The sequence below is a fragment of the Molossus molossus genome, unplaced genomic scaffold (assembly GCF_014108415.1).
Source record: "Molossus molossus isolate mMolMol1 unplaced genomic scaffold, mMolMol1.p scaffold_m16_p_23, whole genome shotgun sequence".
NCBI classification, from domain to species: Eukaryota; Metazoa; Chordata; class Mammalia; order Chiroptera; family Molossidae; genus Molossus; species Molossus molossus.
Genome location: NW_023425359.1, coordinates 25,233,607 through 25,260,359, shown reverse-complemented (window position 1 = coordinate 25,260,359; position 26,753 = coordinate 25,233,607). Strand labels below are relative to the sequence as shown.

Genomic DNA, 26,753 nt, shown 5'->3' with positions numbered 1-26,753 from the left:
GGGGTGGCAGGGTGGAGCTGAAGGGTTGGCAGCTTCGGGCAGAAGGGCAGAAGGGAGGCAGCAGGTTTGGGCAGCAGAGGTGGGTGTGGGGAGGTGGCTTTGAAGGAGGGTGTGAGAAACACCAGCTGAAAGCCAGGCCCCTCCAGCCTGGAGCCTGCCTGGACCCGCCCTCCCTCCAGCCTCTCTGTTCCAGCTGGCCCTTCAAGCTGCCACTCACCCAGCCCTGGCCCCGCCCAGGCCTCCTCCTCAGGGTATCTCAGCCCAGTAAACAGTGCGAATACAGTGTTTAAGCAGCCGAACCACGCACAGCGAGCCTCGTGGAGAATCGGCCATTCAAAGCATCGCTTACAGTTTTTAACGTTGGGATGAGTTTGATGGAGCTTTAGAGACCACGGCTGCTCATTCCAAATTCCCAGGGGAGCCGCCCTGATGGTTGCGGAGAAGAACGTTGATGTCATGGCCGAGCCTGAGCTCCGGGCCAGACTCCCCTGGCTGGGTAGGGGCACAGACCCCGGCGCCAGTTCTGCTGTCCCCCTCGGCCGTGAACCGTGGGGGGCATTGCTTAGCCATTCTGAGCCCTGCTTCCTCGGCCGTGGAATGGGGTACCCGCCTCGTGGGAATATCCCAGAGCGAACATGTGCTGGGGATTCGCCCCACGCGATATAGGCGGGGCCGTGCACAGGACCCCAGCTCAGCCCCACGCACCACCCCGCTTCCCAAAGGGTGAAGTTGGGACAGTTCCTGGGGCTGGTGCTTCTGGTGACTCCCCCGCCTGCTCGGTGTCTGATGCCCCAGGCGTTGACGGTGAGGCTCTCTGTGGCAGAGAATTGAGGGGTGATGGCTTTTTGGGCCTTTGTTCCTTCTGCTCTCGCCCTGAGCCTGCAGCCCGACCTGGGCTCGGGACTCAGCCCCAGGAAACCTGGTCCTGGAGCAGAGGGGTGGGGCTTCGGGTGGGGGTGGCCGAGGAGGCAGAGGGGCTGTGGCCGGCTGTCCCGGAGGCCATGGCCCAGCAGCGGGAGCCTGGAAGACAGATGCTCCTGGGCTTGGTCACTGGCTAATTTGGGCTCCTCGCTACCCAGACAATGCTGGGGGTTGTGCTGACAGGTGCGGGCCATGAAGGGACCAGGCCTGGTTTCACACCCACGGCCTCACAAGGCTCCCCTGCCCGGGCCACACACTGCCTTCCCTGCCCCGTGGCTCCACGCATCCTGGGAGGAGACTCTGGGACCAGGGACAGGGCCTCCGCCCCACTCTGCCCTGGTGGAATCTGGGGAGGACTCACACCTGAAACCCTCAGAGTCCATGGATCCCCGTGGCTCTCGTGCAGAGGGTCCACTGGGCGGATCGTGCTCCCCACAGTCTGGGGTGCTTTTGACCCCCTTTTGCTCCCGTGTGGGTCAGCCTGCCCTCCCCATCGTCCTTTTTCAAGCAGCAGGATGATCCACACAGACAACCAGTTTTTGTCTGCAAGGGAAGGTTTTGTACGAAAGTTCTTGTCCAAACTACAAACATCATAAGCAATGCCTTTCGCTCCAGTGGACTCAGCTGGGCCCGAATTCCTTCTCTGACCCCAGCTGCTCCCTGGCCCGATTCTCCATCCCTGCCCTCCAGCCCCCGTGCCGTCCCAGACCCTGTCTTTCTCCCTGGCGGCCGTCCGGCGCCACGCAGTCCGGAGAGCGGGGTCTTCACCCCTGGGCAATGTGGGTGCGTCTCCTCAGGACACCTGACCACAAGCTCTCTCCCTCACTGAATGGGACCCTGTTGGGCTCCCAGACCTGCTTGCCAGGCCTCTCTCTGGCCTCTGAGAGGGGTCAGTATCCGCTTGTCCTGGCCCAGCCCGGGCTCTGCCCCATGAGATGGCCGACAATAATAGCCACAGGATTAACATAGCGGGCATTGTCTTTCTCTGACTATAGGGTGGGTATTATGTGTTCACCAACCATCCTAAAAATACCCCGTAAACAGGTGCCGACCTGTCAGCATGTGGCTGGGGACAAAGGGGGCAGGAGAGGGGAGACAGTCTCCCCGAGGTCCAGACCTGGGGGAACCTCTATTCCCGGACACCCTTATGGAAGAGGGGTGCAGGGTGGTTGCAGACCCTGACTTCTGTGGGCTACTGTGGCCACGTCAGCTCAGCCTGGACACTTGCTTGAGTCCATTAGCAGCAGCTCACGCCGCAGAGTCCCCGAAACATGGGGAGTGTGACCTCGGGGCCTGACATCCACTTTTCCTTTTCCTTGTAAGAGGTGGAGGGTCACTGAGACAGTCCCCTCCCCCAGGCCTGCTGCCCACCTGGTCCCATCACCGCTCCTTCTCGCGTCTGCCTGTCCACTCTCTCCCTCTGACTCCCGGCTCCCTGGGTGGTGCTGCTGTTACTTGGTTGGTGGCCTCTGTGTGCACAGGATTTGTGTGTCCTCTGAGCCCCTCCCCACATGTCTGCAAGCCCCCCAATGCCTGCAAGCCCCCCCAGTCTATAAGCCCCTCCCCCATGTCTGCAAGTACCCCATGTCTCTAAGCCCCTCCCCCATGTCTGCAAGCACCCCCCAGTCTGCAAGCCCCCCCAGTCTGCAAGCCCCCCCAGTCTGCAAGCCCCCCCACATCTGCAAGCCCCCCTAGTCTGCAAGGCCCCCCACCTACAACCCCCCCCCCAGTCTGCAAGACCCCCCAGTCTGCAAGTCCTGGGCCTGCCCTGTGGGCAGCATGAGGTCTGCTCTGGGAGGTGCTGGTGGGAGGGGGCGGTGGGTCTGGTCTATTTTTAGCAGCCAGTTGCTGTGGACTGAAGTTTTCACAGCCTCCCCTCTGCGCTGCCCCACAGTCTGCCATCAGCCGCAGGACACAGCCAGCCCAGCTCAGGAAGCCCACAGACACCCAGGTGAGTGTCTGCCGTCCGCAACTTCAGGCCCCCTCGAGCCCGGACACAGAATGGGGTGGGGGGCAGCAGAGAACAAGAGGGCTGGGAGCTGGAAGAAGGGCCTTTCTTGTTGGCACAGCTGGTTGTTGGGGGAGCTACCTCCGGGCCCCCAGGACAGCTCGTCCTTGGGTGGCGACTCTCCTGCCCACCCAGGCTCAGGGCCAAGGGCAGAGCTCTGCACTGGTTGCCCCAGGAGCCCAGGGCACAGCCCCGGGGGCTCTGTCTTCACACCGGGCCACCCGCAGTCCCAGGAGGGAGAAGGCACCTGGGGGAGGGGGTGGCATTGGGGGCGGGGGCTGCAGGTGGAAGTTTAGGGAGAGCTTGGCCCCACTGTGCGTGAGCGACGCCTGCAGTGGGCAGAGGAGGCGGCGTGGTGAGGGGGGCTCGGGAGCTGGAAGACTGGACCCCAGGTGCCCTGACCGAGGAACCTCTTGCCTCTTCTTTGTCTCTGAGGCGCAGGCTTAGCTCCTCTGCCTGTCTAGACAGCAGGACCAGAGAGTGAGGGGAGACTGCCAACCCCTGGGCACCGCTCTGGCCCCTGAGGAGCAGGGGCAGATGGCATCAGGGGTTGCGATGTGAGAGTCTGTGCCCACCGGGCACCTTCTACGGGGTCTCTGTGGCTGGGGGTGGGGAGGGTCTCTGTCTGCAGGGGGGCTCAAGGCAGCGCCTCCTGGCACGGTTTGGAGACAGCCCCACGGCAGGGCTGAGACGAGGCGGTCCAGTTCAGAGCTCGAGGTACAACCCTTGTTAATGGGCAGCCCAGGAGGCCCAGATGCCCTTGAACTGGGTCCCAGGTCAGGGTGGGGCGTGGGAGGAAGAATAGGAGCCTAACTTGAAGTGCGTGTGTCATCACCAGGTATGCGGGGAGCCCAGTCCCTTCCCTACAGTCAGGCACAGCCCAGTGCTACAGCCTTCACCCGGGGCCCAGGGAGGGCGAGCGGGCTCCGGGCCACACCCTGGCTCCCCTCCCTGTGGGTTCTGGCTGTCTTCTTGCTGTGGCCACCGTGGGGGCAGGAATGCGGGCCTCCGACCTCCTGTTGGCCGCTATCTGCATCCTGGGCCCTTATCAGGTCCCTGCCCGTCTTCCTTGGGACCTGTCAGGGGGCCGTCTGCTGGGAATCACAGCACAGGCTGGGGACCCCTGGGCCTGGCATTTGTCAGTGGGGCGGGCCCTAGAGCTTGGCAGGAGGCCTGGACTGGCCTGGGCAGGTGGGCCCCACACTGGTGACAGGGGCTTTCTGAGGCTGGTGTGCCCGCCCAGGGGGAGGTGCATCCCGGGAAGGAGACAGGGGCACACCGGGCTGAAGCCTGGTACCTCGGGACTGGCGTTTGGGGAGGGCAGTGATGATGGACAGACAGACCGTGGTGGTTCTTCCCCGGCTCAGGTTTCTTTTTGGACTTTCTCGGTATCTCTGGGGAAGTGGAGCCCTCAGAACAAACAGCTGGTGATGAAATCTGATTTCAGCCAAGCATCTCAGGAATGGATGGACGGATTGGCACCTGCCTCTCCCTCTGTGCCCAGGGTGACAGCTGAGACGCTGGGTCACCCCCTAGGCTGCACCCCCAAAGCAGAGCAGAGCTGGAGGCAGGGGTCACCTATGGGAGACTCAGGAGACGGGGCCCAGCCCTGCTCATGGAGGGAGGACGCTTCATGGCCCCAAGGGGAAGGAGGGTGGTCAGACAGACGGGCAGCCGCCGCGCATCTTACTCTGCGTTCCGCCCTCCCTGCTCCAGGCCAGGTCCTTGGACCAAATCCAAACTCCTAGCCTCTGCTTGCCCCAGCCCCCACGCACACTGGTCCCCCATCCTTCACTCCGTGACCAGCTCAGGCCGCTGTCCTGCCCTGACCTCGTGCCGACCCCACCCCTCACTGTGTCTGAGCCCCGGCAAGTGTGGGAGTCAGGCCTGGCTCAGGAATGTCCCACTCACAGCCTCAAGGTCCCCTCCTAGGCCTGGAACCCCAAATTCCAGGGTAAAGGGGCCCCAGGATCCCCTGGGTAGGGGCTTCAAGCTGTCTCTGGGGCCAGGGGTCCTCAGGGAGGGCCGTGCTCCCCTGGGAACTCCGGGAGCCTGTGCTTCTGCTCAGGGGTGGACTTCGTTTTGCTAAGTGACATGCGGTTCAAACCAAGGGTCCGAGAGCACAGTGTTGGTGGAAAACGACTTCTCCAGCCCTGGATTCTGCAGAGGCAAACTGGCCTGGGGAAGGTCAGGGCGAAGGTCAGGGCGAAGGTCAGGGCAGGATGCCGTCTGCCCCACCTCTGGCCCAGTCCCCCACCAGGGCCTCCTCGCGGCCCACCCAGGGTGCCAGCCACCCTGCCGGCCAGGCAGCCAGCCCGGCAGTGATCCTGGGCGCAGCGTGGACAGTGCCCCTGGGTAAATGCAGTGTCCACCCCTCCTGACTCCCTGGAATTCGTGCCGCCGGGGTTTCCTTCCTGTCGGCTTACCCTTCTCCTGTGGGGGAGGTTGGGGGAAGCTGTGACCTTCCTCAATGACTCTCTGCTCCCCCAGGTGCCGCCCCCCACCACCATGCCGGAAGTGTAAGTAGACCCCCCCATCCTGAGCTCGAGCGAGTCCCTTTCCAGCCCCAGAGTTGGGGTCCCTCTGTTCGCTCCCCAGAGCAGTTCCCTAGAAGGCCGGATCCTAAAACAGGATCAGTCCTGAGTACCTGGGTCCCCAGTGTTCCCAAACACCCACCGGGTCTTTGAGCAGAACTCATGCCCCCAAGCTGCCTGGGGAAGACCTTTCTGGCCTGTTCAGAGTCTGCATCGGTCCAACGGGTCGCATGTGCCAGGCCATGATTTCATGCTGGCCCCACAGATGGACGGACGGAGCTTTGGGGATTTACCAGGAGCCCTGAGACGGAAGCGTCCAGGCTTCTCTGACCCTCCCCCCCCCCCCAACGGGGATGCCTCCCAACAAGAGGCTCCAGGAGCCCAGGGGCCACGGGCTTGTATTCCATTCTGCTGGGACCCTCGAACGGCCCCTGCCCGAGGCCCGATTCTCCCTGGCGCCCTGACGTCACCGCGCCCGCCCCGCTGGCCCACACGGTCCCCTGGCCGCAGAGCGATGTGTCTCGTTCACGCTCTTGTCTTCTGCTCTTTCCTTGGCCCTTCCTGGGACGGACGCCTGAAGCGAGGTGAGTGAGACTCGGGGTGTCTGTGCCCTGGGTGAGTCTTCGGACTCGGGAAGCCGGAGTGGGCACTGGGGGTGAGAGCGTGGGTCGAGGCCCTGGGGGGGGGCCCAGTGAGCCAGGTCCCCTTCCCGGTCACCCCCTCTGAGCTGGGCCAGCCCAGGCTGCGGGGTGTTCCCACCCAGATGCCGAAACACCTCTCTGCTGCTCGTCAAAGGATGTATCCAATGCCCTGAACGAGCGGGTGGGCCTCAGCATCCTGACCTGCAGGGGAGCAGGGAGGTGCCCACAGAGGCCATGGGACCTCAGCGGCTCCCAGGACGCCTGCGCAGCAGAGCCAGCGGGAAGCCAGGGCTTCGGCCCCTTGGCCTTCTCGGATTCGACAGTTCTGGCTAAATCACAGAGGAGCTTTGACGGGGCCCTGCGGGGAGGGTTCCGGGTGACGACAGTGACCCTGGCCAACACGGATCCTGGCCAGGCCCCAGCGTTCGGTTCTGTGGCCTCTGCCTCACCCCGCCTCCCCGCTTCTCACCCCCAGAGAAAATCCAAGATCACCGCCTCCCGCAAGCTGCTGCTGAAGGTGAGGCCGGGAGCCAGGGGCCGGGCCGGGAGCGGGGGACGGGCCCGGCAGCCCCCGGGTCCTGAGAGGTGGCAGTGCCCAGCTGCGGGGTGGGGAGCCAGGGGAGGGCAGGCAGACTTGCTTCATTGTGGTGAGAGTCTCTCTTCGGAGCTTTGTGGGCAAAGCTGGCGGGCGTGGGCAGGAGGGGCCCGGGAGGGAAAGAGGCGGCGGGACCCCCAGTGCGTGTGGTCAAGCTGTGTTTGCTCACACGGCAGCGCACACCCCCCGACACTCAGTGACCTTCCCGGGCACACTCCCCCAGAGCCTGAGGACACGGAGCCCACGGGGCCGACTGAGGCCTGAGCCGGCCCGGCCTGGGGTCCGCCTTCCCCTCGGGCCCAAGGCCAGTGGGAAGCAGCAGAGCCCGGGCTCCGCTCACCAGGCCCGTCCCTTCCAGAGCCTGATGCTAGCCAAGGCCAAGGAATGCTGGGAGCAGGAGCAGGAGGAGCGCGAGGCTGAGAAGTCTCGCTACCTGGCTGAGCGCATCCCCACGCTGCAGACCCGTGGCCTGTCCCTCAGCGCCCTGCAGGTGAGCCTGGCCCTGGGGTGGGGCTGGGGAGGGCCCCTCGCCTTAGGACGCCCCTCCCACCCTCTCACCCCTGCCTCCCCAGGACCTGTGCCGGGACCTGCACGCCAAGGTGGAGGTCGTGGATGAGGAGAGATACGACATCGAGGCCAAATGCCTGCACAACACCCGGGAGGTGAGTCGGGAGGGGCGTGGGGAGGCCCCAGCTGTGGACCAGGCCCCCTCCGCTCTGCAGCCGCTCTGGCCGCCCCCGCCCTGGCCCCAAGGGGCTGGATGGCCAGACAGCACACAGATGAAAAGCACAGGCTTCCTCACGGCCGCACGCGCCCCTCAGTTTGGCAGGGCCGCCCTCTTACTCCCACACAGACCCTGCGCCTGTTAACAACATCTCGCCTTCGAGGGCGGCTTCATGTGCTTGATCCCCCCTGCCCGCCTGCGGAGGGAGCCGGTGCTCTTATCATCGGCAGCTCGCAGAGGGGGACACTGAGGTTCAGGGAGGCCCCGTCACACACTCCGGGGTTAGTGCTGCCTTGGCTGTCCAGACCCGGCTCAGGGCGTGGACAGCAGGGCTCGCTGGGCGCTCCCTCAGGGACAGGGGCAGGGGGGTCCCCCAGCCACTCCCCACTTCTCCTCATCAGCAGGATATCTGGGGACTCACTCATCTCCCCATAGGTCACGCCCTGGACATTCCCCAGGGGCAGGACTTGGGACCAAGGCTGCACCCTTGATGGCTCGGTGGGGAGGGCCGAGTCAGCAGCACCCCCCGCGGGGCTGCCCCGATATTCACAGCCCCTGGGGCAGCGAGGCTGGGGGGCTTTGTCCATTTACTCTTCCGTTTTTTGTTTGTTTTTCAACAAACACACGTGGCCATTTGCAAAGAGAGGGGTGGTCGGCGTGTCGCGGAGGGTCTGGGGAGTCGGGCGTAGCTGTGGCTGAGACCCTCGAGAAGGGCGCCGGGGCCCATCTCCAGTGCTTCCCTCCTGCAGATTAAGGACCTGAAGCTGAAGGTGCTGGACCTGCGCGGGAAGTTCAAGCGCCCGCCCCTGCGCCGGGTGCGCGTCTCGGCGGACGCCATGCTGCGGGCCCTGCTGGGCTCCAAGCACAAAGTGTCCATGGACCTGCGGGCCAACCTGAAGTCCGTGAAGAAGGAGGACACCGAGAAGGTGAGGGCCTCAGAGCCGGTCGCCAGGCGGCCGGCACCTGCTGCGCCCTCACAGCCCCAGGCAGGCCCGGGCGCTCCTGGGAGAACATTCTAGAACTCCCCGGGAGGCCAGCGACGAAGTCTTACCCGTCTGTTCCGGGAGAAGGACTTGGTCCCTTCCCAGACCGCTCCCAGGGACGCACGGAAGCCAGACCAAGGAGTGAAATTCGCAGAGGATGTGGAGATGAGGGTGACCAGGGACACTGCCTCTGTCACTAAGGAAGACAGACGGCAGGTCATCATGGTCACAGCACGAGGGAGCACTGACGTTAGGGGACCGGGTCTGGTATCTCGCTCAGCAAGCCACGCACCGCTGGCTGAGGCCACGGCGTCTGTGCCCAGAGCTGAGCAGGTCGGTCGGAAGTGTGGAGGAAAGACATGGTCTGTGGCCCCAGGAGCTTCCTAAGGAGCGAGGGGACCAGCCCACCTGCTGGTGAAGGGAAAGGAGCCTCGTCAGCAGGAGGAGGGCTTCCTGGAGGCGGTGGCCTCGAGCAGCAGAGCGGGACCGGGAGGGAGGTTGGGGGCCCGGAGGCGAGGCGGGGCTGTTCCTTGGGGGAGAGCATCTGTAACCCCCACCACCTGGGGAGCCTCCGCCCCGCAGGCCCAGTGAGTCTGACGAGTGCGTGGTCTGCCCACAGGAACGGCCCGTGGAGGTGGGCGACTGGAGGAAGAACGTGGAGGCCATGTCCGGGATGGAGGGCCGGAAAAAGATGTTTGATGCCGCCAAGTCTCCCACCTCACAGTAGAGGTACCTGGGCCCCTCCTCTCGGGGCCCCTCTGGTCTAAAGGGGGATAGGGACCCAGGACAAGGCTGGCGGGAGCCCCTGTGGGCGATGGTGCAGCCCGGGACGCGTTGGGGTGAGAAGCCTTGGGCTCCATCAGACGCACACAGGTCACTTGGACTGAAGGCCACCGCCTCTTTGTCCCCACAGGCCACTTGCTGCGCGGGCTCTGGGCACCCTGCATGGTCCTTCTGCCTGTCTCTGCGCCCTCCCCCCACCCTGCCCCTCCCCCCTGAGAGCCGTCCTCGGGAATTGGGAGCAGCGGACACACAGAAGAGAACACCAGTGTCTGAAGACCTCGCCCAGCCCCCCACCCCTGCCGCCCCCTCCACAGCTGCTATGACATGCAGTGTGGCCACACCATGATGGCCTCTATTAAACCCCCAGTGTCCCAGTGTCTCGGGGTCTGTGTGGCTCCCGTCGGCAGCTCGGTCGGAATGAGGGCTAAGGAATCGGCGCCGTTAAGATCCCCTGAGGATCCCTCTGCGTGTCCCGGTGACCTCACACGGCACACCCCCACCTCCCAGACCTCCCGGGTGCACAGCTGGCCAAGCCCCGACTTAGCAAACAGCCCCAGGCTCCAGCCAGCAAGAGGGGCCTCTGCATTCCCAGCCCATCGGCCTCAGTCACAGCCCCTTCCTCTGCCCGCCTGGGCCCTTCCCTGTGCTGCTGAGAGGTCCCCAACCCGTCCTGCAGGCACAGGGTGGTTCTGCATCTGACCACCAGGTGGCGCATTTCCACCTGTCCCTGGGGGTCCCTGGGCCCTCCGCACTGGCGGGCTCCCAGCACCCATCCTTGTCCAGGTTGTTTCCTTCACACTCCTGGACTGGTCACCCACCAAGGCGGGGCAGCAGGGTCTGTACCTCCTCCATCCCACCGACATCTGGACCCAAAGCCCCGTGAGGGGTGCCAGCCTGCTGCGGTGGATGGGGGGACCGGGGCAGCCTCCTGGCCCCCACACTCAGTGTCTGTGCTGGACACGTCTGAGCTCCGCCTACAGAGGAAATGTCTGGTCCCGGACCTGGGCCCCCGGGCTCTCTGATCCCAGAGAGGAGGTGCCCCCTTCCACCCACCAGCACACTCCTGTCCTGCCCTCTGCCCCCAGACTATTGTCTGTCATAAATTCCAGAAGCTGAGTGCAAAGGGCAGTGCCAACTACCCGCCGGGGCAGGGTCTGGCTCCCAAGGCCACTCACTGCTGTCAGAGAGGGACCAGTAATGGGCCGTGTGGGGGAGCCGGGGGTGTGCCAGGGTTCCAGGTACCAGCAGCGCAGGGGTGCAAAGAGACCCAGAAACCCTTAGGCACGCCCAGTGACACCCACACACCCCCCCGACGGGCGCTCCGTGCCACGGAGGATGGGGGTGGAGCTTCGTGCCCAGGCAGCCCCAGGAACCTCCCTTCCCGGCCTCCAGGGCTCCTCCCAGCTGGCCTGGGCTCCTTGCTTCGCCCCTTGGGAGAGCCGGGCCTCAGGATCCAAAGCCAAACCTCAGTTCTGCCAGTGACCCAGTGACCTGGGGCCCCAGCAGATTGGGGTCCCCACCCTGCCCTACAAGATGGGGGACCTGCCCCAGGCCTGACTCAAAACAAACACCTGGGTGCAGAGAGCCTGTGGGCGGGAGGTGGGGCCGGCGGCACACACCCAAGGTGAGGGCCCTTTGGGGGAGGGCTGGACTAACCCACCTCCGGTGAGGACCACGCACAGGGCACAGGCAGGAGCGCTGAGCCTGCGAGACCCCCAGGGACCAGGGCAGGGGGCTCTGGCACAGGGCTCTCTTGGGTGAAGAGCGAGTTGGGGAGCGGCTGGGACTTCAGCTGCAGCCATGGAGTGGGCCTGGGGGGAGGCCCGGTGTTGGGAAACGCAGGATTCCGCTCCCGTCTCCTCTCGCGTGGGGACCCAGAGGACCAGCCTGGACACAGGAGAGCTGAGCTGGGCCCCCACCTTCACAACCACCCTCTGAGAAACGGACTGGGATGCCCCCGTTTCAGAGATGGGAAAACCAAGGCACAGAGCGGTCAGCGCCTTTCCACGGTCACTCAGCCAGGAAACGGAGGGGCCAGGACTCACCCCGCAGCCTGTGGGCGTCCACGCTCTCAGTCACTGTTTCAGCAACCATGAGCGTGGCTGGCGCATGCTCCGTCGGAACTGTATCACTCCGTGCTCACAAAAACCTCGGCGCTGGACACTCTGACTCGGATTGACGGGAGGGAACGCAGGCTCGGGGAATTGAAGTAATTCAGCCTCAGTGACAGGGTTTGGGGGCCACAGACAAAATCGGAGCCTAGGTCAGCTGCCTTGGGCTTTGCCCTTTTCTGGGATCAGGCTTGCGTCCACAGAGCCCAACCAGGCACCTTCCTTAGGGACGGGGCTGGCGGTCAGGGCCCTGCACCTGTGCCTGGGGTGCCCCAACAACCCCACCGAAAGGTAGTGTTCAAGTCTCCTCTCACAGTAGGGCCTCAGTAGGGCCAGGTGGAGGCGTGGTGGTACTTGGGGGGCATCTGTGGCAAACCCACACACAACAGCTGGTGAGCACCCTCTCTATGCCCGGAGATGGGCCTGGTGCTCCCCAGTAGGGACGGCCAGGGCGGAATGCCACCTGCCATTACCCCTGCCTGTCCGAGCTCTCGGGAGGCTAGCTGTGGCCCAGCCCCGACGAGGTCCTTCCTCCCGGGGCAGGTGGTGAGCACCGTCTGTCTCCAGCCTGCCTCGCAGCGGGCCCAGCGCTCAGTGCCCAGATGAGGAGGAAGCCAGTTAAACATTAGCCCTGATGGCCCCCTGCGAAGGGGGTCAGACTCCCCGCAGATTCCGGGCTGGACAGCCAGGGGGGCCGTTTCGTTCCAGGTGGGTGAGCAGGTTACCGAAGCCCAGGACAGGCTGCTGGGACCAGCGCGGACGGCAGCCTCCTGTCCTGACCAAGCAGGACGCTTGCCTCAGAGAACCCCATGGCTTGGCCAGCTGTGCCCGGCACTGGACGAGAGGGCGAGGGCCTGCTCTTGCCCCCACGACACGCTCCTGAGCTGTCGTGGGTCCCCCGAGGCCAGGGCTGAGCGGTGTGAGCTGTCATCCCTCGTACGGCACGTTGCTGTCAAGGTCGGGAGGCCCAGAGAGGGACAGTGACTTGCTCAAGGTCACAGGCCTTAACTGAGATGAAAACACAGAACCCTGAACTCCCAGTCCACGGGGACCTGGGTGTGGGCAGACCTGGTCTTCCAGCCAGAGGTGGAGGCCCGGGCATCTGAGCAGGAGGCCCCCCCGGCCCCGCTGACTCCTGGCCCCCCCACAGGCTGTGGGACCTGACCCTGTGCTCTGGGTTCACGAGAGAAGTGTGGCCTCACCTGGGAGCCAGGGCAGGTGTTCTGAGCTAGGAACCCAGGGAGGAGTGTGAGTGTGAGTGTGTGTGAGTGTGTGTGTGTGTAAGGGCTCGTGACTGTCTGGTGTGACTTCCAACCCGGCTGGTTGGGGGCCAGGGACTCCCCTGAACCCCCCTCTGTCCTCTTTAGGGAAGAAAAAGCTGCCCCCTGACGGTGGGGGCTGGATGGGGGGTTCCAGGGCCTGACATCCATTCCGGCAGCAGCGAGGTGGCCCCTTCCCATTGCTGGCTGGGAAGCCTTGGAAATCCCTGGTCGTGACCGGGGACTTCCCGTGCGATACGCTGTCCTCGCGGGCTCCCCGGAGGAAGTGAGCAGCTGGTGTGGTTAATGTACGGACAGTCGAAAGACTTACAGAGTGAACATCCCACTTCTGGGGAACAGGGTGCTGCACGTACTCGGACGCCCCCAGGGGCCCCTCCTTGTGACCCGCCCACCCCACAAAGGAGAACTCACTCCGAGAGCCTGGTCTCGTTCCTCTTCCTGTCTGTATGACGTCTTCGCACGTCCCTTACGAGTGCCTAAGGGACTCATGGTTCTTCACATCTTCCTTCAGCCTGACAGACACACACTGCTCTGTCCTGTTCGTTTGACGGAGGTGAGGGTGCTGAATCACCCCTGTGGAGAGACCCACCTGCAGCTCATTGTCTCGGCTGTGAAACGGTGAAAACACCACCGAGTCGTCACCCACTCACCTGTGGAGAGACAGACAGGTGTTCCCAGGTGTTCGCTGCTAGAAATGGTGCTCTTGGGGGTGGCATTTCATCACCAAAGGCCTGGGAACGATGGCACGGATGGCCCCTGGCACAGAGCTGCTAGGAAAACGCGCAGAACATGTCCTGGACATAACTTTCCCCCAAACTACTGTCCATGTCTGTGGGGTTTTTGCTGTTGTCAATCCTCACTCGAGATATTTTTCCGTTGATTTGTGTAGACAGAGAGGAGAGGGAGCGTGAGAGAAACATCGATGTGAGAGAGGCACATCGATTGGTTGCCTCTGGCATGGCCCCGACTGGGGCTGGGGGTCCATGTGGATTTTTATGTCAGATTTTGGACTCCCATTATTATTCTAAAATTTTTATGTATTCATTTGAGAGAGAGAGCAAGAGGGAGAAACATGGATGGGTTGCCCCACTTATTGATGCATTCATTGGCTGATTCTTGTAGGTACCCTGACCAGGGATCAAGCCCGAAACCTTGGCTCATTGGGACGGTGTTCTAACCAACTGAGCCCCCCGTCAGGGCACATTTTGGATTTTTAGATACGTGACGGTCCCCTGGCCTCAGGACCTGTCCTCGGAAGGGACAGGCTTCGAGGACCCAGGAGCATTTTTGGTTCTCAGTTGAGGTGCCACCTCTGACACGCCGGTGCCCAGGGAGATGGACACTCCCGGAGTCAGGCCCTGGCCCGAGGACCCCGGACCCCTGTTGCGGTCCCCTCTTCTTCCCTGTAAACAGCAGAGGGAGGGGATGGCATTTGGAGAGGGAGATGCCATCACGGGCTGGCACTGAGTGTGTGTGTGTGTGTGTGTGTGTGTGTCAGGCTTTTGCTCGGTGGAGGGTGCCCTTCACTGGAGATCGGAGCTGGAGGGTACTGTGACACACCCGTCCTGGTCAGGGTCACAGGGGAGCCAGGCCGGGAGCAGGGTGCAGCAGGTGCTCACAGTCCCTGGTCTCCTCACCAGGGTGCCAGGGGCTGCTGAGGCGCTGACCTTGCAGCTTGGGTCCATCAGGGAAGCTAACAGTCCCCTTGCTCAGCCCAAGTGGGGCTGGTTTCTGGATAGGAAGAACCTGCAGCCAGCAGCCCAGGTGGGCCGGCAAAGGGGGCCAGGTGGTGGTGGTGGGCGCTGGTGGTGCCTGCGTGGCCTCAAGTTGGCCCTAAATTCCAGTCCCTGTTATCTGTGTCCACGCCTTCCTCTGGGGGACGGTGGAGCCTTCCCGGGCCTGTTACTCGCCTGCCCTCCAGCCCAAAGTCCAGCACCAGCGACGGAGGACAGTGCCTCGCTCAGTCCTGCTCTCGGGCAGCCCGTGTGGGCCGGGCCGAGTCTAAGAATCGGTTTGGGGAGGGGCAGGGCCGGCCCATCTCAGGGTCTGTCAGGGGCGTGTGCCCCGGGTCCCCCAGCCCAGGGCCAGGAGTGCGCTCTCCCCCCCGAGATCACGGTGCCAGCCCCGGGGTTCTCGGGCTAAGAAGGTTCCAGGCTGTGAGCTCAGCCTGACCCCGATCTGCGGGTCCCGCCCCCAGCCCGGCACCGGAGCCGCGACACCTGCGCGAGGAGGCGCCCAGCGCCGAGCTGGTCCGACTGGTTCTGAGCAGGAAGCCGGCCGCCCTCGCCCTGGGCCGCCCGCGGACCAGCTCCGCGCCTCGCGGGCGTCCGTCCGGCGGTCCGAGCGGCCTCTGTCCGGGCGCGGGGCCGGGGCGGGGCCGGGGGCGGCGACCGCGAGCCCACACCCGCCGCTCCCGGCGGCCAATCCGCGCGCGGCGCGGGCGGGCGGGGGATATAAGCCCGACACTCACCTGGGCCGGCGGCGGGGGAGGGGCGCAGGTGAGGCGCCCGCGGAGCGCGTGGTTGCGGCGGCGGCAGCATGTCCGGCGGCAGGAAGGACTGGTCGGCGCTGTCCAGGTGAGCGGGCGGCCGCGCCCTTGCGGGGTCCTGGCGGGGGAGCCGGCACTGAGGCCGGACTGGGCCTGCGGCTCCTCAGGGGACAGAATTGGGGCCAAACCGGGGACTCGCCAGGGGACAGAGTGGCTTCTGCTCTCTCACGCCTCCCTGTCCTCCCTCGGGGTCGAGGCCACACACAGGGGGCCCGGGAGGACCGGTCCCTGGCCTGGGGAGCCCCGGCCCCGCCACCCCAGTTCTGGAGGTCCGGGCGGTGGTCAGGAGGGGCCGCGCCTCGTTTCCAGGCTCCCTCCCTGGGGATCGGGGCAGTGACGGGGAAGGGGCCTGGGCCCTGGCGAGGAGGAGCCGGGCCGGGGAACACAGCCCTTCTGCTGATGAGGCTCTGGGCGTGGCACCCTGCGCGCTGTGTGGGCTGGGGGACCTCAAGGCAGATGCTGACCCCGGTGTGCCCGTCTGCGTTTGCGAGAGGGCCTCAGAGGTCAGCGGACTGCGTGGCTGGTCCTGCCCTGGCGGTCTTGTCGGAGTCAGAGAAGGAGGCAAGCCTGGGGCAGCACCCCTCCTGGGACCCCCTTGGGGCCGCCCTGCACCCTACCCCTAAGAAGTGCCCCATGAGCACCTTCACCTCCTTACCCCCAGTGCTCAGCGGCACACACTCCTGCCCCTGAGGGTACTGAGGCCGGTAACTTAGACCCAGACCCCCACTGCTGTGCCCCAGGCTCCAGCCAGGTGGACGTTGGTCTCTTGGCCCCTCCCGGGTGCACACTGGGGTACTGAAGGCTCTGCCTCCCCAGGCCCCCCTCATTAAGGTGGTCCTAGGATCTCTCCCTCCCTCTCCCCCTCCCCGTGGTGGTGGGGGTGCAGGGCTTCCTCAGGGTCTCAGACTCAGCCACTCATTTCCCAAGGCTGGGGGTCCACCTCCCTCCGCTCAGCAGCACAGCTGCCTGGTACCCCACGTGGAGGGACCGTGAGGTCTTCCGCGGGGAAAGCTCAGCCCCGAGAACGGAGGCAGCTCCGTGCTCTGGAAGGAACCCAGGCTGTGTGGAGGTTGGACACACCCCGGGGAGGCATGTGCTCCGGGTGGGGCTGGCGGCCGCGGCCTTGGACTCTGCTTGTGGGTCAGTGTGCCTGGACTGGATGTGGGTGTGTCTGCGCTCCGGGTGGGCATGTCTGTGTCCACAGCTGTGTGCTCACACGTGTGAGCAGGCGGGTCTGTGGTCTGTGGGGTGAGCAGACATCCGTGGGTGGGCGGCAGGCTCCAGTGTTGCTGAGTCTGGGTCTCGGGGTCTCCGCGTAGACTGAGGACCGCAGTGCGTTGGGTTAAAAACGCCGCCCAGGTACCGGATACTGCTCACCAGGAGCTGCCTGCCTGGGGGTGTGTGTGGTGGGCACTGTGGCTTTTCAGATGGGCACAGCCTGGTCCGAGCTCGTCCAGTGCTCAGGGGGACACCGTCCGGTTGGGCCGGGGGGACCCAGCTGCCCCAGGTGTCCAGGTGGCCCTGCGGAAGCAGTGCTGACAGGAGCCCCTCTGCCCTCCCTGCCGGGCCCTAGGCCTCCCCGAGCTCCTGTGGGCAGACACACTCTGCCAGCTGTTAGCCCGAGAGGCACCAGGCAGAGAACCACTCCCGCTCGGCTCCCTGGTGAACCAGTCGGGGCTGCAGGAGGGAGGGGCTGTGAGTCACTGTCAACCATCAGGCTGGGAGGACAGGAGGAGCCTGTGACCCTGGCTGGGAGCTGGGGGCCAGCGTGCAGCCCCCATGGTGTGGAGGGGAAACTCAGATGCTGCAGCCTGGCTCTGGGCAGTAGTGAGCCGGCTGGCTGAGTGCCCTGGTCAGCAGCCCTGTCCCTTCCTCCCTGGGCTGGCTGGGTCGTGGGCGAGGCTGGGCCGGGCCTGTCTGCGGGGGGTGAAGGTGGATCTCAGAACTCCTGCCCTGAGCAGCCCGTGGTTAATCATTTTCCTGCCTGGGCCTCGGGCAGCCTTCCCACCTCCCAGGGCTGCTCCCCGACACCTCTCCCTGGACCATCAGGGCCAGGGGGGACCTCAGTGACCACCCCAGGTGACCCTCACTGCATGAAGAGGCTGAAGACTGGCCCCTGGCCTGTTCTCCCCCCTGGTTGGCAGGTGTGGCTTGCTGAGCCCCAGGCAGCCTGGGCTGGGACAGCCTTCATACCAGCCCCTCCCTTAGCCAGAGCAGCTGGGTCGTGACCCTACAGGGAGGCAAAGAGGGCTGCAGGCCCCCCATGAAGGTGGGTGCAGAGGACGGGCCTCAGCAGGGAGGGAGTGGCTAGGACTCCCAGGCGGTGGCCCATGGTCCCACCAGGCCTGGCTCTGGAGCTCGAAGGGCCAGTGTGTTGGCTGCTCGTTTCCCCAAACCTGCTCCCCTGGCTGAGCCTCCAGCTCAGCGTGTCCTGGGTGGGGAGCCCCGGCCGCCTCCCAGGCTCCCTTCCTCTCTCAGCTGGGCTCTGGGAGGGTGGAGGGCCGGCCTGCCCAGCAGCCTCCTCCGGCGTTGGCTCTGACAGGCTGTCCCGGGATGGAAGCTCAGTCCCTGTGTGTTTGCCATGCTCTCTTGAGAAAGGTCTTAACCCCATGAGCCTCAGTTTCCTCCTCTGCAAAATGGGCATAAGACGGCAAGGCCCTGAAACACTGAGAACGTGCCAGGCAGTGCCCTGCTCGTGCCCCCGCCTCCCGCGCCTCTTCCACAGGCTGCGATACCCGTGCGCCTCTCGTGACGGAAGCACCGGTCTCAGCCCTTCATCACCGTCTTTTATTGTGGGGGTTCAGTGACTGCGGAGGTCCCTCCTGGAGCCCGAGCGGTGTCCCTGCTTCCCTGTAGTTCTCTCGTGTCCTCGTCTTCGGAGGGTGCTCAGGGTGGGACGACGAAGGGCCCGCCAGGTACTGCAGCAGGGGTGGCCCCAGCCCCGTGATTTCTGAGCAGCAGGGCCTGGTGTGATCTCATCCCCTTGGGTGGGCTCTGGGGGTCTTGGCGCAAACCTGGGAGCCACCCAAGGACCCCTGGCAGACCCCTCAGGGCTAGGACTCGCCCGGGAGTGAGTCGCTCTGAGAACACCAGGCCCTGACAGATCACACCCCATGCAGGGCCACTTCCCCCGGGGATCATGGGCCGGAACGGGGTTGCTCAGGACCAGGGAGTCCTGGCAGCTGCAGCCCTGCCCGGGTGTGGTCAGGAACAGGAGCTTCTACTTTGTGGGTCACTTGCCCTGGCAGATGGGTCTTCACTCTGGAGGCCTAGAGCCAATGGGAACTGTGGGCTGGGGCAGGGGTGTGTCGGCTGAACCAGGGGAGCCGAGGAGCCCGGCGTGCGAGAGACCCCTGTTCACACTAGTGAGTGAATGAGGGATCCGTGCACCTGTGAGCTCGGGGCTCCTGTGACGGCCAGGGCCACCGTGTTCACATCCTGGGGTCCAGGCCAGGCGGCCCTGACTGAGTCCGTCTCCAGTGTGGGGAGCAGACACCTGCAGCAGGAGGACTGGGGGGGGGTCACGACGGACATGCTTCCTTTTCTCCCTGGACAGTCGGTGTTTCTAGGGCGGGGACCCTCCTTGTCGGTGACCCGCCGTCCCGTTGTGGAGGGGCCCATCAAGGTTGCTCTTTGGGTGGGAGGGAAGGGCAGGTGGGCAGGTGATTAGTGGGTGGGTGGGAATGGGCGGGAAATGGGGAGGTGGCTAGGGGGTGTTTGATTGGCAGGCGGTGGGTGGGGCAATGGTTGGAGGGGGAGCTGGGGGCTGGTGGGTGGGTGGGTGGTTGTGAGAACCTCTGGTGGGTCCTGGGAGTGAAGGGTGGAGGGGCCCTTGCTCCCCAGCAAGTGAAAGCTGGTTCTCAAGGTGAAAGAGACCCAAAGGGCCCCCAGAAGTGAGGGGACGATGACATTGGAACCTCCTCCAGGGACAGTTACCTTATTTGTGTCTCCCCTCTGAAAACTGGGAAATCCACGGGGAGTCGGGTAACGGAGGGAGTGTCTGTCCCTGTCCACTGAGGGGTTGTGGCTGACAAAACCGTGGCCCAAAAATGAGGAGGAGCTTGTTGGGTTCACCTGCCCCTCCCACCTTCCCAGTCACCCCAGACAGGGACCCACGCTCCCACTGTGGGGCCCATGGTCAAGGCTGACCCTGAGGGTGTCGGCAGGAGTGGGTTTGCCCCCCAGGGGACATCCAGCAATGTTGGGGAACATTTTTGTCTGCCACACCTGGGGGGGGGGCAGGCCCTGTTTGGGACAGCCCCGCCCACGGAGACCAGACCAGTGTCAGCCATGTCTGGTCCTGAGACTCGGTCTGACCCAAATCCTGCAGCCTGGGCAGAAATTTGAGAGCCGCTTAATAGACGTACAGTGCGAGCCACCCCCACTTAAAATGTAAAACTTTGTGGTTGGCCCATTAAAAGAGTAAAAGGACACAGGATGATGATTCACTTTTAACAACATATCAGACTTACTCCAAAAATCCAAAACGTCATCTCAACACGTGACCCCACACACAGAATTACCCCTCAGGGTCCGTCTCTTACCGTGTCCACACCGTGTGACTCCCCGCTGAGCACGCACGGGTCAGCGCCCGTCGCCGCCTGCAGGGGGCGCCACCGAGAGGCCGGCGCTCCCCGCCCTCCTGAGCCTTGGGCCCTTCCTCCCCTCCCCGCCCGCAGCCTGGCCCAGCAGTGGAGCCTGGAGGACCAGGAGGAGCAGCAGCGTGAGCGCCGGCGACGCCACAGGAACCTCAGCTCCACCTCCGAGGACAGGTCACCGGGGCTCGCCCAGAACGGAGGGCGCCCCTCTTCCGACAGGTGCGCGGTCGGGGTGGGGGCCAGGGTCGCATCCTCTCCCGGTGGCGGCGCTGGCAGCTTCAGGCCCGCCCGGGGATGCGGCGTAGGGCATGCAAAGGAACAGGCTGGTCCCCCTGTCCCCAGCCCCTCGGGGGCCCTGCCTGGCGCCACCCGCTTCACCACCCTGCTGGCCGGGATTCCGTGGTTCTGTTCCGGAGCTGGGACTTCGCTGGGCATCAGTGGACATAACGCACTCAGTCCTCCCAGTATCCCCCAGAGAGGTGCCATGAACCACTCACAGGCGGAGAAACTGAGTCACCGCGTACACGGGGGAGGCGTACACACCTGGCGTGGCAGGGCCGGTGTGCTGTCCAATCTGTCCGGCTTTGGGCTCCACTTTTCCCTTTCAACCAGGCTGCGCCTCCAAATTCGGACCCTCTGTAATTCCCCTCTAAGTGGGGGGAGGTGGCTGCCTGGCTGGCCACCTAGCCTTGGGGTTTGAGGGCCAGGAAGAGAAGGGCCCAGGGTTTCCCAGACGTCTCCTGGGAGCCGGACTGTGCTGGGCTCCCCCCCGGGACAAGCCTCGTGCCCCTGGTTTGCAGTCGCAGGAGGAGCAGGTGCTGGGGGAGGGAAGGAGCCCCCTGCTGGAGACCACGCACCGGGGGACTGGGCAGTCTCTCAAGCCCCCTCGCTCCTGTGGGTCCCCCAGAGCAGGGAGCGCCGGGTGGGCGTCCTGGGCTCCACCACGTGGGGGGCCGGAGTGCGGGTCATGCCTCGGAGCCTGGGTGCCTTTGACAAACCCCTAAAACCTCTGGCCTTCATCTCAGCTGCGAGGCGGGGCCGACGTTTTCCTTGGATCCCTAGCCCGGCACGGGGCCCGGCACCCATGACATAGTCGTTTGGTCCGTTTGTTGATCGGGTCTGTGCCTGGGTGGTCGGACCTTACCGGGGTTTATAAACTCTGTGGACATGCGTGGCGTGTCCTGTTCAAATGACATCTCAGAAGCCCTGGATGTAAAGAAGCCGGAAGTGATCCTTAGTTTAGTGATGGTGGTGGTGGGGACGGCCAGGGTTCTATCCCCCCCAGTGGCCCTGGTGGCGTCCCCATTGGGCCAGGCACCCCAGTGTCTCTCCCGCCGTAGATGTCCTCTGACTCTCTCCCATCTCCTGGCTCAGACTGCCAAGTGTGGAAGAACCGGAGGTGCCCAGACCACCCCCGCCAGCCCCCCGGGATGAGGGCGAGTCTGTCCAGGCCGCTCTCAGGCTGCGGCAGGAGCGGAGGCTGAGGCGGCAGGCGGTGGAGGCCGCGCAGGTGCCCGACCAGGAGCGGCCGGAGGCCGAGGAGGGGAGCCGCAGCTCGGGGCCCGGGCAGGCCAAGCAGCCGCCCCTCGCACCCAAGAAGGAGCCGGGAGCCCCGCCTCGCCGCAGGCTGAGCCGGGAGCAGCGGGGCCCCTGGGCCCGGGAGGAGGAGAGCCCGGCAGGCAGCGAGCCCGGGGGCAGGCAGAAGGGGGTCTCGGAGAAGTCCCCAGTCCCGGAGAAGCAGCCCTGCGTTCCGGAGAAGACGTCAGCGCTGGAAAACAGGCTGAGCTCAGAGGAAGCCCCCAGCACTGAGAGAGCTTCAGTGTCAGCGAAGACGGACGTGTCCGGGAAGAAACCAGCTCCAGAAAAATCGGGTGTCCCCGAGAGGCAGCCGGCCTCAGGGAAGACGTCAGCTTCAGAAAGGAGACTGGTGTCTGAGAAGGCGTTGATCTTTGAGAAGGCACAGGTCTCAGAGACAAAGCTGGTCCCAAAGAGGGCCCCGGCCCGGGAGCAGCCTCCGGCCCGGGAGCAGCCTCCGGCCCGGGAGCAGCCTCCGGCCAGGGAGCAGCCTCCGGCCCGGGAGCAGCCTCCGGCCCGGGAGCAGCCCCGGGCCCGGGAGCAGCCGCGGGCCCGGGAGCAGCCGCGGGCCCGGGAGCAGCCTCAGACCCGGGAGCAGCCTCAGACCCGGGAGCAGCCGCGGGCCCGGGAGCAGCCGCGGGCCCGGGAGCAGCCGCGGGTCCGGGAGCAGCCGCAGACCCGGGAGCAGCCTCAGGCCCGGGAGCAGCCGCAGGCCCGGGAGCAGCCTCAGGCCCGGGAGCAGCCTCAGGCCCGGGAGCAGCCGCAGGCCCGGGAGCAGCCTCAGGCCCGGGAGCAGCCTCCAGCCCGGGAGCAGCCCGCAGCTGAGGGAAGCAAAGGAGCAAGGGCCGTCCCTGGAAAGCAGCGCCTGTTGTCGACGGAGCCAGGGGCGAGCAACCCTCCGGCCGTGGCTTCCCGCCTCCCACCCATCACGCTCCAGGTTGGCAGTGCCCCCACCCCACTCTGCCCGGTGCCTTGGCTCCCTTGCCGTCCGGCCTCCCACCTTCAGGCTGACGTGGGCCGTGTCCTCCCCCTGCCTGCTCCCAGTCCCTGGCAGAAGGGGACACCGAGGCAGGGCAGGCTTCTGGTGCCGAGGGGGCATGAGTTGTGAAATGAGGGGCAAATCCTTGCCCAGCGCCTGGATTCCAGGTGCCTGGCTCCGGGTCCGGGGCCCTCCGGCAGTTCCCCTGGTGCTGTGCCTGGCTCTCGGGCACTGTGTCCACCATCCTCACAGCAAAGGCAGGCACAGTGCCTCCCTACCACCCCGCTTCCCCCTGCGGCCCCTGGGGTCCATGGCAGCTGGGGTTCGGGGCGCTCCAGAGCACCTGTGACACTTCCCCACTCGTCCAGGTGAAGATTCCCAGCAGGGAGGAGGAGGAGGAGGAGGACACGTTCTCACCTGCCCAGGCCACCTACAGCAGCTCCCTCCGGCGCTCCAGCCCCAGAACCATCTCCTTCCGGGTGAGGGCCGGGCACCCTCCTGCCCCCTGGAGGGCCAGCCCAGGGAACCAGGGTCTGTGACAGCACAGAGGCCTGGGTCAGGCACCAGGAAGACGGTCTGGACGGTGGGGGGCTCTGGATTCCGCTGGGGGTCAAAGCAGAGGAGACTGAGTTACCCAAGGGCGGGTCAGTGACTTGGAAGGTGAATACAGACCCACGAGAGCAGCTCCCCCTGGTGGTGAGCGCTGCAGCTGCAGGAACGTGGCGCTCGGCGGGGATGCTGGCAGGGTGCTGAGGGGTGCTGAGGGGTGGGGGCACAGGCCTGCCTCCCCCCGTTCCTGTCCTCACCTGAGGGTCTGGGGCAGACAGCTCTGCTCTGCCCGGCCCCCATAACGCAGATCGTCCGGCCTGGGGACCCTCGCCTGGCCCTTGTCAGGATTTACTCTTAGTCCCTGTGTTCCTGGTCACTCACTGTTTTGACTGCGTCATGCCAGGCTCTGGGGAGGAGGCTGGAGGCCCCCACAGAGCTCATGGGCAGTGGGGGGCAGGCAGCACAGCAGGTGGCTGCAGGTACCCCAAGAACACCTGCAGGGGCCCCAGGAGAGGCTTTTGACCCAGATTGGTAGATGGGGGCAGGTGTCTCCCCGACAAGAACGGGGCCTTTCATCGAGGTTGAGGGGGAGTTGGGCAGTGGAGGGTGGGAGGCAGGAGGAGGAAGTGTTCCGAGAGCCGAGCCCCTCCCTTGAGGGGGCCACGGGACCCCTTGCCACACACTCACCAGCACCTTTTTCTCTCTTTTCAGATGAGCCCCAGGATAAACAACTCGGAAGCAACCCTAACCCGCAGGTCAGGGCCAGAGGCTCGGCTCTCCCGTCTGGTCACGTTCGGCCTGTTTGCTGAGCCAGGCTGCTCCTGAGGGCACCCGGGGGGGGGGGCACAGTTCTCGCCCAGGGCCCCAGAGCCGCCAGGGGGCCTGGATGCCCAGGAGGGACTGAGGCCCAGGAGAAGGGCAGGACTGGAGGGTCAGTGAGGGCTTCTCAGAGGAGGCAGGGCTTGGGGGGGCTGCCAAGGTGGAGGAGGGTTCAGCCTCGAAGTGAAGGGGGGCTGCATGTTTAACAGCACCCCGTGCCCCCAGATGTTGTTGGCAGTAGCCGTGTGTTGGAAAAACAAAGCCAAACCCCGAAATCAGAGGTGGCGTGTGTGGTAGGAAGTTTGGGTGTTCACACTGGGCCCACCTGGCCCTGGACCTTCACTCAGACCCGCCGTCTGGGGCCGACTGGGCTGGGGGCGCGGGGTACGAAGATGGACACGACACAGGCTTCAAGCCCCACGTCAGGGCCGCCAGCAGGGAGGTGTCTGAGGGTCTGTCCCAGCTCAGCCTGCAGGGCTGAAGAACACGTCACAGGGACTCAGCATTTCCAGACAGGAAGCGGGGCTGCATCTGACCTGGAGGAAGCAGACTGGGGGCACACGAGGAGGTGGAGGAGGGTTGGGGGACACTGTCAGGAGGGGAGGCGGGGACCAGCTCATAGGAGCCTTGTCCGCTGGGCCCGGAGTTTGTCTCTGTCCTGAGGCCTGAGGGTTCGAGCCGGAAGGACAGGAAGGACATGCAGGGAGTTCGGGTGGCTGGCAGGGGTGGGTGGGCACAGGTGACCACGATGGTGGGGCAGGTGGCAGAGCGTCAGGGGACTGTTGGGTGGAAGTGACCGTCCCGGGGAGGGTAGCAGAGTTCTGGTCCCTCTCTCGGTCTGTCTCCAGGGGGCGAGGACAGTCTTGGGGTCTGCGGATCCACCTGGGTCAGTTCATCAGAGCCTCCCCCAGCGATCGAGGTGGGCAGACCTGTGGTTTGTCTCACCCTGTCCTTCTGTCCTGCAGTGCCAGCGTGAGGCTCCCGGTCAAGTTGGGCGAAAAGCTGGAGAGATACCACACGGCCATCCAGGTGGGCGAGGGTCGTGCGGGGGCGCTGGCACCGGGTGTGAGGGGGGCGCTGCCCCGCCCCGCCCCGCCCCGCTCCAGGGTCAGCACCTGTGCTCTCTGTTCCCAGAGGTCGGAGTCCGTGAGGTCTCCCGGCTCCTCCCGCACCGAGTTCTTCGTGGCACCCGTGGGCGTGGCCAGCAAGCGCCACCTCTTTGAGAAGGAGCTGGCAGGCCCCAGCCGGGCAGAGCCAGCCTCCGGCCGCAAGGTGAGGGGCTTGGCCTGAGCTACCCCTCGTGTCCTGAGCCGGGGTCTCCACAGCTCCTGGGGGAGGGGCCTTCAGGCCTCCGCTGTGGTGCCGGTGGATGTGGGGTGGCGTCCTGTCCGGTCCGGTCTCTGAGGGGTCGCTCTTTTCAGGACAACTTGAAGCTCTCCGGGGTCGTGACGTCACGGCTCAATCTGTGGATCAGCAGGACCCAGGAGTCTGGAGACCAGGGCCCCCAAGTACCCCAGGTACCCCATCCCTACCCGAGGCCTCTGACCATGAGCCCTTCAGTGGTAGAGTGAGGTGGGTCAGGGGGCCTCCAGAGCGAAGGGGTACCCCAGGAAAGGGCAGTGGGAATGGATGGGGCTGGGCAGAAGCTGTGGGTTGGGGGACAGCAGAGAGGAGGGATGGGGCTGGGGTCCTCCCTCCCAGAAAGGGGAGGGGCTGAGGGCCGAGCCCCTCTGCAAACTGCCTTAGTCCCTGGTCCCCACCCTGATGCCCCAACCAGGAGGTGCAGAAGGATTCGACCACCACCAAGAGGACCCAGTGGGGGAAAAGGGCGGAATTATCCCTGGATGCTGAGGTGAGAGGAGGGGGAGGGGCTGCCCAGGGGACGCCCCACACCCACGCCCATGCCCACGCCCACCACGCCCACACTAACTGCAGTCCACCCAGTCCACATACCCAGAATGGCCCTGTTCTGCTCTCGGGCTGATGGGAATCTCCTGAACCCTGGTCGAAGCCCCAGCCGGCTGCACCCCCAGCCGGCCACACCCCCAGCCCTGCAGGCCGCACCCTCTTAACCCCCCAGACTGGATTCTCTGGACCAGAGTGGGTGTGGGGCTTGGGCAAAGGAAGGCCTCCCTGTCCAGGGACCCCTTCCCCTCCAGCCCTAGGCGCCCGTGTCCTCGATCTTACAGACCTTTGCCCACAGGTGTGATGACCCTGCCAGGACAACCTGCCAGTTTGTCTCGAGGGCCTTCCTCATGCCAGCCCCCCCGAAGCTGTACCCCATCTCCCACTGCCCTGATCCCTCTCTGCATCTGGACCGGGCCGGGACTGCCCGAGGGCTCCGGCAACTCCTTCCCAGCTAGGCTCGGGCAGGTGTGACCTGGCTCCGTCTTGTCCGATGGCAGGCACGGCGGAGCCCGGGGTCCCTGTCAGCCTGGGCACCGCCCCGCCTCTCAGCAGCACCCTGGGGCCTCAGGTCTGTCCACAGGTCTCCTGTCTCCTGCTCCCTCCAGGGTCAGGGCAGCGCGGTCTGTCCGGGACTCCAGCGCCACCTGCCCCATCTGTTCCCAGCAGGTGTCTTTCCTCTGCTGAGACTCGGGTGTCCCCACCTCCCTCCAGGGCCTGCCCCCCGCTGGCCGAGCCCCCACGGTGGAGCAGCTGTTCTGTCTTCTTCCCGCCTGTGCCCCGCTGTCCCCCACTGCCCACGGGCCCTCTGCCCTTCCCCGCCCTCACCCTTCTGTTCTCAGGGACGAGCCGATAGACTCATTCACCCTGCTTCCTCGTGGGTCATCGCAGTGGCTGGGAGCTGGGGTGGGTGTGTGGATTGTTTTGGTTGGGGGGTCAGCCATCATTTTCCTAGCACCCCCTCTTTTCCTCACATTAAGGTGGGTTGCATCCAGTCATCCTCTGTAGGGATTCTGGGGGTACAACTGCCAGTCCCCCTCAAACGTGCACTCTCCCAAAACCCAGCTCCCCAACCCCCAACACTGTGGCCCGTGTAAGCTTGGACACACTGCCATCTGAAAATCCAGGCAAACGAACCAGGGCCCCGGTCAGTGCTGCACTTTTAAAATGTACACATATGGCCCAGCCAGTGTGGCTCAG

At 65.1% G+C, this 26,753-nt stretch overlaps 2 protein-coding genes across 2 annotated transcripts; both read left to right on the top strand.

Moving 5' to 3' along the window:
* Positions 1-2,843: 2,843 nt before the first annotated feature.
* On the top strand, positions 2,844-9,381 carry TNNI1 (troponin I1, slow skeletal type). Its single transcript, XM_036277538.1, has 9 exons — positions 2,844-2,872; positions 5,420-5,448; positions 6,044-6,047; positions 6,580-6,621; positions 7,058-7,189; positions 7,272-7,361; positions 8,173-8,349; positions 9,026-9,135; positions 9,320-9,381. Exons 2-8 carry the CDS (start codon positions 5,438-5,440, stop codon positions 9,131-9,133), a joined length of 564 nt encoding a protein of 187 aa, XP_036133431.1. The 5' UTR covers positions 2,844-2,872; positions 5,420-5,437; the 3' UTR covers positions 9,134-9,135; positions 9,320-9,381.
* Positions 9,382-15,079: 5,698 nt separating this feature from the next.
* LAD1 (ladinin 1) lies at positions 15,080-26,753 on the top strand. The gene is made up of 11 exons (XM_036277528.1): positions 15,080-15,156; positions 19,808-19,945; positions 21,101-21,743; positions 22,086-22,238; positions 22,649-22,759; positions 23,541-23,584; positions 24,614-24,677; positions 24,783-24,920; positions 25,070-25,165; positions 25,426-25,500; positions 25,852-26,753. The coding sequence occupies exons 1-11, from the start codon at positions 15,119-15,121 to the stop codon at positions 25,855-25,857; spliced, it is 1,506 nt and encodes a 501-aa protein (XP_036133421.1). The 5' UTR covers positions 15,080-15,118; the 3' UTR covers positions 25,858-26,753.